Source organism: Protomyctophum bolini (assembly GCF_963924005.1).
Source record: "Protomyctophum bolini genome assembly, chromosome: 5".
NCBI classification, from domain to species: Eukaryota; Metazoa; Chordata; class Actinopteri; order Myctophiformes; family Myctophidae; genus Protomyctophum; species Protomyctophum bolini.
This window is the reverse complement of record NC_137866.1, coordinates 20,291,016-20,303,515: the sequence shown is the minus strand read 5'-3', so window position 1 is coordinate 20,303,515 and position 12,500 is coordinate 20,291,016. Positions and strand designations below refer to the sequence as shown.

The 12,500-nt window shown below is 42.7% G+C and overlaps 1 protein-coding gene across 1 annotated transcript in view; it reads left to right on the top strand.

The window, feature by feature from the left end:
- The window catches only part of fgd1 (FYVE, RhoGEF and PH domain containing 1), a 32,217-nt gene that overhangs the window by 5,418 nt on the left and 14,299 nt on the right, over positions 1–12,500 (top strand). Inside the window, exons 2-8 of the mRNA XM_080764008.1 lie at positions 4,810–5,139; positions 5,470–5,647; positions 7,081–7,720; positions 9,351–9,440; positions 10,316–10,464; positions 11,231–11,387; positions 11,701–11,839. Coding sequence (XP_080620134.1) covers positions 4,810–5,139; positions 5,470–5,647; positions 7,081–7,720; positions 9,351–9,440; positions 10,316–10,464; positions 11,231–11,387; positions 11,701–11,839 — 1,683 coding nt within the window. The remainder of the gene's footprint in view (positions 1–4,809; positions 5,140–5,469; positions 5,648–7,080; positions 7,721–9,350; positions 9,441–10,315; positions 10,465–11,230; positions 11,388–11,700; positions 11,840–12,500) is intronic.

Genomic DNA, 12,500 nt, shown 5'->3' with positions numbered 1-12,500 from the left:
CCATACCGTACGGGGGACCGACCGGGCCGGGGCTTTCTTTCTACGGCCCTTTTTCACTCGGTTCAGTCTCTTTTTTCGTGGTGTGACCGACCGGGAGCTCGTGTCTCCCCAGCGGAGGATTTTAATGACAGGATTTGTGTTTTGTTGTGCGGTGTACATGGACAGAAGCAGCGCGCTGCGGGGTGAGCACATCTATACAGTTCCACACGCACACACAAACACACACACACGCACACGGACCGAAATACACGTACACGTTCGCAAAAATACATCCAAACGCTCACGCATATGCATGCGAATGTAAGACATGTATTGTATACTTGCATGTACACACGATAAGCCAGATATTCACACTGATAATACGCACACAACTGTATGCGGATGCACGCACGTGCACACGCGCGGTTTGACCGACATTCTCCGCAGTGAATGTAGGCTATATGGCCTCACGCACGTACTCCTCGCTCTACATGTCTGTACCTCTACATACATCTGTCTACTATAGCCCACATCTGTCTCTCTCTCTGCCTCCTGTAGCCTAGTCTCTGGGCTACATTTCACATTTTGTCATCAAGTGTCAGATCTCTCTCTGCATGTCTCTGCCTTGCATATAGCTCTCAAAGTGATGCTAAACAGACAGCTGACTGACAATGTGTCTAATCCCACATGAATATACCCCAGATGCTGTATGTGGCGCGTGCGTGTGCATGATTTATGGTTTAAATAGAGCAAGGTACATTATGTGGGGGATGGGGGTCAGATGTGGCTATTGATTATTATTTGACATATTGACATTCTGCAGGGGACATGGGGTGTGTCAACTCGCTCTCTCTCTGTGTGTGTGTGTGTGTGTGACTGTGTATGTGTGTGTGAGAGAGAGAGAGAGAGAGAGAGAGATTGTGTGAGTGCACTGTGGGGGGGGGGGGGGGGGGGTGCATATGGGATTTGCATTTAAATTCTTTCAGCATGTAAAACCAAATGTGTTGTGGGGGACGGGTGTCATCTCATCTGTGTATGTATGTGCCTGTGTACTGCATGGTTTAAGCTGCAGGTGGGTGTGTCTGCCAGTCTGCAGGCACTATAACAATGTGTGTGTGTGTGTGTGTGTGTGTGTGTGTGTTTTCGTGCCCATCTGTGACCTACTATGTGTATGATCTTTAGTTGTGTGTGGTGGGATGGGGGGGGGGGTTTGTGTCTTGCGTGTGTGTGTGTGTGTGTGTGTGTGTGTGTGTGTGTGTGTGTGTGTGTGACTGTGTGTGCATGCGCATGCTGGCTGCGGTTCTGTCAGGTTGGATCAGTATAGGAACACAGAAACTGTGACATTTCTCCCTCTCATGCATGGTATTTCAATAACCACAAGACATTGTATGTCCACTATGTTTCAGTCTATAGTCTTTGTACTCCTTGCTATTGGTTGATCGTAATGATGCATTGCTGATCCTTCATGGGTAGAGATCCCTCCTGGGAGGCAGAAGGTTATAAGGTTCACTGCCCTGGCATTGTGTTGAGGTGTCCCTGAGCAAGACCCTATACCTCTAACTGCCCCCCCCCCCCCCTGCACTCAAGTCTGACCACCTGGGCAGCAATCAGCTGACCGTCCCATGGGATCAAATAGGTAGGCCTATAGTTACATTGTTATCATCCTCCTTGTACTTCTTACTGGGGCAGTATGGATTGTTAGTTACTGCGGTAATAATTTACTGTTTACCAATACTGGTTGATGTTGCTGATCTAGGGTCTGATCCTTGTACTCCTTACTGTTAGTCTATTTTAATGTTGCTGATCTACAGAAGGATTTGATCCTCCTTATTATTGGTTGATGATCATGATTGTAAATCTGTTGCTGATCTTGGATCTGATCCCTGTACTGTTGCCGTGTTGTAAGTGACGCTACGCTAGTAGCTAGCTTAAAGGTCTCTTTGCAGTCAACTATTTCAATCATCAAGGAACATGGAGCACAGAGGCAGCCCATGTAACAATGTCAGCTTAACTCGCTATGGCATCACCCGGCCCCGGCACCCCCCCCCCAAAAAGGGGAGAAAAATATACTCTCTCCTCCACTCTGAGCAACTTGAGGCTGTGAGGCTCATACAATGAGCACTGCTCGTGGGGGGGCGTTTAAAGATCAACCTAATGAATTGAGGTCTGTAGTTTCTTTTAAAAGCTTTTCGGGATGCTACTATACCAGGATGTGCAAACAATTGCACATCGGGGGGAAGTGAAATGGCAATTTCATTCAAATTTGGGGTAGATCAAATTCTGCGTTCATGATCTTTGCCTTATATGGACAGGGGCGATAATATAATCTCTGTCTCCCGCCCTTTTGCCCTGGCTAAAATCATGAATCATGATAACAATAATAAACTTTATTTGTATACAGTAGCATTTTTCTAAACATGCAATGCAGTAAAATGTGGAAAAACATAAATATATTGCTGAACGTGATTTGGTCAACTAGTCGTGGGCAGAGCCCCCACAATAATATTTTTTTATTTTGCATTATAATGCATATGATTAGCAATACCATCATGATCAATACACTATTACCAATACAATATTATCATTATCAATATCGTCCGTCAGTAACATTATTAGTGTTATTATCAGTATCACTGTTATTGTTGACATGCTTATCATATTTATTACCAATATCAACTACATTATTGACATCCAACATTTATTCATATTCATCCATTATCTTAATCACAGGCAGACACATAGACAGATTGTGGTACCGTTGAGGCAGAGTGGGTTGTGCTGGCTGGCAGTAATCTCTTTCCGTGACTTGCCAAAGGGCATCTTGACCAGTAGTTTGCCTAGAGACTGCTCCTTGAGCTTCCCACTGCCCCCGCACACACACACACACACACACACACATGGTATGTACACACAAAGAGAGAGGGAGAGAGGTAGAACGCTCGCGCGCGAGAGAGAGCGAGAGAGATCAAGAAAATAATAATTTACAATAAATATTTTATGACATCCTGATCCTATGTGTTCCTCCTTCTGCCAGGGAACACAACCTGTAGGCGAAACAAAATAACCGCGTAGAAGGTTTCATTGCATTTTCGCAGACATCCATTTTATGAATAAATAAATGAAAATATAATACAACTTTTTCCATATAATCTGATTTCCAGTGTCAGATCTATAGCCTGTTTTCATGACAAAACAGGCACAAGACCAGACACACTTGTCGGAGATGCCGCCTGGATGTGTGACCTCTTATCACCGGTCAGTCACAGCCATCCAAGGCAGAAAGTTGTGTAGTGTGAACTTTGAAAATCGTCCAGTGTGTGCCTGCCATAATTAGGCACACAACTCAAGTGTGTTTAGTACACTTTGTAATGTGTGGTTTGTATATTCCTTAGCTTTCATACACGTATGGCTCTGTCTCAGTTGTCTGTCTACTGTCTAAGTAAAGAATCCTCTCTATAAATAACACATACTTCATAGGCTTTATTCCTAATGAATCACATCAGTTGGAGCACAAAGTCAAACTGAAAATAACTACAGAATAATGCCCTTTTCAGTTTCCCACACAGGGAGTAACACTACATCTGTGTAATCACTAATTGTGAATAGGCAATTGTTTCTACGCATAGAAAAAAGTTAAAAACAATTCAACTCTTGACGCTGGCAGGCTTGCGTGTGAGATGAGCATGAACGTGAGAGTTTTACAGGATAACACTCGCTTGTCGCTACGCCTGTCAGATGGCCTGCGCCCCCCAGACCTGAATTATAATTCATTTTCAGTGATAGGCGAGCCTATCATTGAAAATGAATTACCAGGTTCATCAGTCATTTCCCACGTGAAAGGGCCTGAAAAACATTCTATCTCCTGGTGTTTGAGCAAGAGACTCACACAGTCACTCACACTTTACTGCATTTTGAGCAAACGTACACCATGCTGTAGCGATATAGCCTACTAAAAGGTATGAGCACTGTATGTAGACATAAATACATTTACTGCGAGCACTACCACAGAAATATATAACGCTATATATCACCGATCGATGGTCAAAAACAGACGGAGCTTTCCTTGCTGTAGTGTACACACACAGATTTCAGCCCACAGGCGCTTGCCCCCACTTATCAATGCCAATGTCGTTTTGGTGTATTGGGTCCTTTAAGTTGGTCCACCTCTCCTTTCCATCTAATGTTTCTGGGTGAGCAGAGAGCTTTCGGTTCCCCCGCAAAAATCCTGCTAAACCCATCACATTTTCAACAGTGAGTGTGCTATGATGAAGGTGCAGCTATTTCGTAATGGTAATGAGACATTCCGATTGGTTTAATTAATGTAACACCTTGAGTTTCTCCCATGCATAATTCAGATGCTTAAATTCCACCCATTCGCACCATGCAGCAAAACTTGATAATGCGCCGTGTAATTAGCAAAATTGTCATAGACATGTATGACACCTGGGGTGGCACCTGTGGTGGCACTTCCATTTCCAGCAGTGCCATGCCCATGCCACCATAGGCCATACCCATGACACGCCACTGTAGACTAATTAGATCATGATCATTATCCTCCTTCATTCTATTAAATAGTAAATTGTAATCATGTATTTAATGCTCTTCTCTTCTCTTCTCTTCTCTTCTCTTCTCTTCTCTTCTCTTCTCTTCTCTTCTCTTCTCTTCTCTTCTCTTCTCTTCTCTTCTCTTCTCTTCTCTTCTCTTCTCTTCTCTTCTCTTCTCTTCTCTTCTCTTCTCTTCTCTTCTCTTCTCTTCTCTTCTCTTCTCTTCTCTTCTCTTCTCTTCTCTTCTCTTCTCTTCTCTTCTCTTCTCTTCTCTTCTCTTCTCCAGGTCTCTCCTCCAGTTCTAGGTGTTTAACTAAGAGTCTCTCCCTGGAGCCAACCTGCTCCCCCTGTTCTCGCCAGGGGACCCTGGAGGCAGAGGCAGACACGCCCCCGCGACTAAGCTCCGACCCTGGGCCCAGCTCCTGCTCAGGTCCGCTGGACTCCCTCGATCAATATGACCAGTATGAGGTTGTAGGCCCAGCTGGGAGCTTTAGTTCTGCTTCTAACCGGGTTCTGGTGAACGATACTGGACCTCCAGAACTACCGACCACCATGCTAACACTTGGTCCTGTGCCGGCCAAGACCAGACCCCCACTGCCAGGACCTAAACCCCAGGGTGAGGACAGGATGTGGTTGAGTGCGTGCATGTGTGCGGCTGTGCGCACATGCATGCATGTGTATATATAACTCTAGAGGACTTAGCATTAAAAAACAGTCAATGCTGTGTCTATTCTATTCTATTCTATTCTATTCTATTAATTCTAATAATAATAATTGCGACCGATGGTCTCAGACGCTAAATCGCATCATATGGTGGTACGTGGCTCAAATGCCGAATAAATAATGGGCCTTGATATGAAAAGGGTTGAAACTTGAAAACCACTGATCATTACAGTCATTACAACAAATATCATGTCAACGTAATCTCTCTCTCTCTCCTCCCCAGTCCCACCCAAACCCCCGCATCTCCAGCAACAGGGGGGGATTAGGCCACGTCCCCGCGCCCCCGACAAGCCCCTCCCACCACCCCCCCCCTGTAGACCTCTCCCCACAGACCCCAACCTCATCCGCTCTGATGGTTCCTCCCCCAGCTGCGTCCTGTCACTCATTGAGAAGTTTGAGAGGTAGGTCCTGATTGCTTAACCCATTCTGACCTGAGATCAGATTCTAAAAATGTCTTCTACATCCTGACAGTTTTCTGAAAAAGCTATGTTTCTATGTCAGTCGTTCTTCGATTTTTCAAAAAATAGCAGACCTACAAGCTCGTAGCGCGCCACTCGGTGGCGCACTATGAGCTTGTAGATCTGCTATTTTTCAATAGCTAAAGCATAGCATAATGCTAACACCAAAAGGGGTTAGCATTTACATCCTTCATCATCCTACATCCTATGAATAGTTATAAAATTGTACTAAACGGTAGGAATGTACATTTCAATCAAAACCTGATTCAACTGAGTTTTAGCAGCAACGTTACAACATATACTTTATTTTATTATTATTGTTGAATGCATATACATATTCATTTTAATTCATATTAAAATTAGAAGTAACATTACAACAAAGACTGAATTCAGTCAAGCAAACCATGTGTTTCAGCAGCGTGTGTTTACAAAATATAGTACTTTATTTTAAATGCTTATATATTTTGGAACTTGAGTGGTATTTCATGTTATAAATTCTAATCAGTCTGCTGTGGTAATATAGAAGTAATCTACTAAAAATGGCTTTACACTCAAATAAAATCTGAAAATAAGCTGTTCTACTCCACTACATTTACTGTATATATATATATATATATATATATATATATATATATATATATATATATATATATATAATTAATGTATCCGTATAGCCATATTTTCACAACTTAAAGTGTGAACTTCAATGAAGAAGGCTGCCTACATAAATTATCACATTTCCCTTAAATAGCTGTGCTATTTGACAGAGACTCTTCTGCTAATCTTATCCCCCATCATTGTAGTTTTAAGTGGTATATACATAATTGATAGGATATAATTGGGTTCAAGGTTATACTTTATTGTTACAACTTATGCACTGGTACATGTAGCAGCCTAGGTAATAAAATATAATAAAAGTAGAGACAAAGCGCAAAATAAAGCAAAACGTCTGTAGTTTCACACTAATAGGATAAAATAAATGTATCAGCGTATCTACAATGTACGTACTGCATGTGCTTGGCACATTATATCCACCATCAGCATTTATCAGGGAAAGCCACACATTCCTCAAAACTCAGATGCTTTATTTACAGTATAGACCAATGTTTTTCTATAGACGTGCTTATTATTTGAAACCTGCTGGTCGTTATGTAAGAACCGGTTATTATTTGAGTTCTGTTTACAGTGATTCATATTAAACTATTAAATATTTTGTGTGTGTGAAACTAATATTTTAGAATAGATGATAGCACTGTTGAATGCTACGGTGTTGAAGAGATGACGGTTTTATTTACCTTGAGTATTGTGTGTTTGTGTGTGTGTGCGTGCGTGCGTGCGTGCGTGCGTGCGTGTGTGTGTGCGTGCGTGTGTTCCAGGGAACAGATCATTGTGGTTCCAGACATCACAGGGGGGGTTCCGTGTAGAATCCCTCCTCCACCTTCCTCACCCCCATCCTCATCCTCAGCCGGGCCCCCGGCCGGGCCCCTCGGGGCTCAGGACCCTGACGACGTCACGCCGCCACAGAGAGACGAGGCCGGTGGCGACGACGAAGACGAAGAGTTAGGGCGCGTGTGTGCCAAGCGTCTGTCAGTGGAGTCGGGTTACAGTGCCTCCGAGGACCCTGTCGCCGTGGAGATGAGAGGTCAAGAAGTCACCGAGAGCCAATCGGAACGACTGTCCCTCCCCTCCTCTCAGACGGACGGGAAGCTGGCCAATCGGGACAGCGGCATCGACAGCATCAGCTCCCCGTCCCACAGCGAGGAAGAGGGGGGTGTGATCTACCCGTGCAGCCCCGCCCACATCCTCCCTCGTCTCTCCAGCTCCTCCTCCTACAGCTGCGAGGGACGGGCGGGGAAGGAGGCGGAGCTAGGAGGAGGAGAGAGGAGGGTCTTCAGTGAGGAGGGGGACAGCGACCTGGAAGAGGAGCTGACCCTGGTCCTGACGGAGAAGCAGGAAGACCCAGAGGACTCTGTTGAGATGCACAAACGTCAGCAAGACAGGCTGGACTCTATTGAGGTACTCCAACACAGACAGACAGACAGACACACTGTGTCAGTGGTTCTCAAACATTTTTCACGTCAAGTACCTCCAAATAAATGATGGTGGAACACCATCTGAAAATATTATGTGGCAGGGACCCTGATACAAGATTTGTGTAGTTCAAACATTATATTATTATAAATATTATAAACATATTCCACATTTTCTCTAGCCTGGGTACGAGATGTTGTGCCAGACCAGATATTGGTCTGGCACTCCTCACTTTGAATTCAATTTCACTCACCCCAGAGTTGTGGGTGACCAATCAGAGCCCACTATTCAAAGTGAGACTTTAATCTGTTTGTAACCGGCGACCGCCACTTGGATATCAAGCTTCCACACCCAAGTTCCAGAGTAATCTACGCAGGGATAGTCTGGCCATGCCAGGCTACATTTTCTCAAGATTGTTTGAAAATAGCAGATCTATAAGTTCACAACGCGACGTGTCCACTTTGAGAGCCACTGGTTTATGTAAAGCAGGGATTATCAACCTTTAACATTTCTGGGACCACCGATTTGATATGCAATAGCCTATTTGATAGGATATTTTGCTCTTGGACCCCAGTCTAAGAAAGTATTTATTGTTAGACATAATTCGGTGCAATAATTTTATAATCTATTTTTATAGACTAAAACGATTAATCTCATTAACCACTTAAGCACTGTATTATGCTTCGTTTTACAATGGTGGCATACAAAAACATTTAAAATAGCAGATCTCCAATCTCCCAATGGCATGTTGTGAGCTTGTAGATTTCTGGACAACAACACAAATATATTGTTTTATGGTACAATTGTTGTTGATTTGAAATCTACACAGTATAATTCTCAGTGTCAATGGGCATGTAAGTGACATATTTTGTTAAAACAAGTGTAAAACAGCACTCTATTCCACTATTAATCATTGCTGTAGACTAGAGTGTTCTGTAATATCAGCTCTTTAGTGAACAAATAAATAAATGTTCAGACCTTCCAGTGTCATCCAATCAGGAGAGAGAACTCATACAGGATGCAGCGTCAACGTCACGTGTGACGTTGTAATTAAGTGATGAAACACAAACAAGAAGAGACAAAATTGGATCTCGAACACTTTGAACAACTATGAAACTAACTAACTATGAAATTGAAGCTCACAAAGGATTTCTATGGAATTTTCTCTCTCTCCTGATTGGATACTACAATTCATCCAGATCAGAACTTATATATTTTGGGTTTACTAAAGAGATGGAGAAACAGGGGAGAGACCCTGTTCCTGAACCCCAGAGCAGTGGTCACTGTTGGAATGTGGAACTCTGTGAGTGTACAACTACAGTACAAATCAAAAGGACCCTCCCTCTGGGATTTTACATAGCATAGTCACATGAACTCTGACCTTTAAAACACAGGATGCACTTCCTGCTGTCTCTGTAGGACAGAGAGTTCTGGTTATTAGTTGTATAATAATGGAAATTGTCTGTATCAGTTTGATCTGTCTTGTCTTTACATTGTCGTAATATTTGTCTTTCATTCTGTCTGTCTGTCTGTCTGTCTGTCTGTCTGTCTGTCTGTCTGTCTGTCTGTCTGTCTGTCTGTCTGTCTGTGTCTGTCTGTCTGTCTGTCTCTTCAGCTGTCTGTTCAACAAAGGGTGTTCAACATTGCAAACGAGCTGCTCCATACAGAGATAGCCTACGTCTCCAAACTACACCTATTGGACCAGGTAAAAAGGAAAAAAAATAATGTGTGTGTGTGTGTGTGTGTGCGTGTGTGTGTGTGTGTGTGTGTGTGTGTGTGTGTGTGTGTATCTTGCGACGCATTCACACTACGAAAGCATTTTCCTTGTTCTTGTTGTTATCTCTGAGCACACACAAACAAATTCCAAATCAACTGTAATTCATTTTTTGCAATACACTGTTGAATATTAAAATGATGCATATTCTCTGTTTACTTACAATGGTAGTCTTGGGGTTGTTCTAGGCATTCTCCCAATAGATCAGGCTCCGTCTATTTACAGAAGGGCATATCGCTTCATTTCCTGATTTTTCCAGTTTCAACAGGCACATTTCAACATTGAAGCAAACCAACTTTGCAAGATTATTATTTGCCAAACACAAAAAACAACAACAAAATAAGAACAGATTTATAAGCTACTATTGCATCACAATGCAATATGTGGAATGTGGATACCTTGTAGATTTGTTCGTTTTGTCAAGAAACAACACCATTGCACAATGGAGTCTAAATTTAGCTTTTATCACATTCCAATCATCTGATTGTAATGTGCAAGGAAACATCTGTGAAATAAACATCTTTAAGATCCATGATGATCTTGTGTACAAAAAGATCTCAGTATTGCCCATACATAAGAGTGTTTTAACTGGAGGCAGTCCACAGGGCCATCATGACTCTGTATCACCTGTCAATCTCAGAGACACCTTACTTCTTATTTTGAGGGCAAATTATTTATTTAAAATGATATATATTGACCGCTGCTGCTGCTGCTATAACTTCATCCCTTAGGGAAACACTGTACTGTACACATGTGATGTATGATATGAATTATACATTGCTCCTTTCATCTCCTCTCATCTCTAGGTGTTTTGTGCCAGGCTCCTGGAGGAGGCCAGGTCTCGCTCATCGTTTCCATGTGATGTCGTCCAAGGAATCTTCTCCAACATCTGTTCTATCTACTGTTTCCACCAGCAGTTCCTCCTGCCAGCCCTGCAGAAACGCATGGAGGAATGGTTAGGACTGTTATTAGTAGTAGTGCTTGTAGTTGTAGCAGTAATAGGAATGGTAGTTCATTTTCTATCACTTCTCTACTGTAGTTGTACAGTATGTTATTTGTTTTACTAATTTTGTTTTAATATATCCCCTGAGCCAAATTGCCTTTGGCTTAGTGGTTAAGATGTTAATTGACTTTCCACATGGGTTCGATTCCCGGATGTTACATTATACAAATAAAATGTAATTGCCTTGCGTAGCAGAACAAATGCACCTGGGATTTGCAATCCCTGCCCACATCAGTATATCATGTTCTATGACTCTTGATATTAACCATTACCATATTTTCAACCCAAAACGTACATCTGCAAGATCATCTACAGACACACACGCACACACACGCACACACACACACACACACACACACACACGCACACACACACACACACACACACACACACACACACACACACACACACACACACACACGCACACACACGCACACACACACACACACACACACACACACACACACACACACACTCACAATAAAATTGCTGCTTGTCCATAAGAGTTTTGGTGCACAAGCTACCATCTTTTTACAATTAAATAAGATTTCATCATGGTCTGAGCCAAGTCCAATGACACCCCACAAGGCCCCTTTTGAAACATTCCTAAAGTAGGCAGGGTTCCCGCGAGGTTGACTGCCGATCAGTGTGAAAATATTATCTGTTCTTCTTTGCCCTGTGACAAATGTTATGGGAATCTCTCTCCTCTCCTCTCTAGGGATGTGAATCCTCGTATCGGAGACATCCTGCAGAAGTTAGCTCCGTTTCTAAAGATGTACGGAGAATATGTGAAGAACTTTGACACGGCAATGGAACTGGTGACTGCCTGGATGGAGCGATCAACCCAGTTTAAAACTATAGTTCAGGAAATACAGGTACACGCCCAATAATACCCATATAGACACATATAAACATAAACATACATCTATACTTGTCTATAGTTCTTCCTTTTATGTTTTGTTTTTGTATAAAATGTGTGTAATCATATAAATGTAAACCTTCAATAGACAAAGTAAAAATCAACAACAACATACTGTACATCTATTCATGTACACGAACACAGACACACAACAGAAAGTGGTCCATCCATCAGTCCTGGGAAGACTTTATTGACTTTATTTACTGTTGGCTAAGTGATTGGTCTTGTTATTGATCGTACTGATTTAGTGATATTGATTGTATTGCCAGAGAGAGGAGCGCTGCGGGAACCTGACTTTGCAGCATCACATGTTGGAACCAGTCCAGAGAATCCCTCGATATGAACTGCTGCTCAAAGACTACATGAACACCCTGCCTACCGACGCACAGGACTACACCGACGCACAGAGTAAGTAAAACACACACACACACACACACATGCACGCCCACACACGCTCAGAGTAACGCACGCACACACGCACGCAGAACAGAAGACAGCCTCCAGGTGCAAACAATTACAGAGATGTCCAGATGAGAGGGGAGGGGAGAACTGAGCAGAGGAGGGTTAGTAGGTAAGGGGAGAGTTGAGAGAGGAGGGGAGTGTAAACGACAGGAGGCCTAAGATGTGATGATATCATTTTATATAATTTCAAGTAACGAGGTAACATTTACTCTAGTACTGTAATTTATTTGATATTTTATACTTTACTGTCCACTTGTCAGTACTTTTACTTCTACTTCACTACATCTCAGTGGCAAATATTGTACTTTTACTCCACTATAATTATTTGAAAACTCAGTTATTATTACAAAACATACATTAACACCCCGAGCGGCAAAAACGGACGGAGATGAATCAAAAGTTCCGTCTTTAAACATATCATAGCGGAGCGCACCAGTCTACATGCTGGTAGCGTCGATTGAGCAACATTCAATGTCATTTCCGGTTGGGACGTCATCCAAAGTGGTCCCGCTCCATTTTAGTGGAGGGGGAGCTAAAATCTTCAAACGTGAATAACTCTTGATCTGCTTCCATGCTTCCAATTCTAACCAAAGATTGTGTTTTTGAC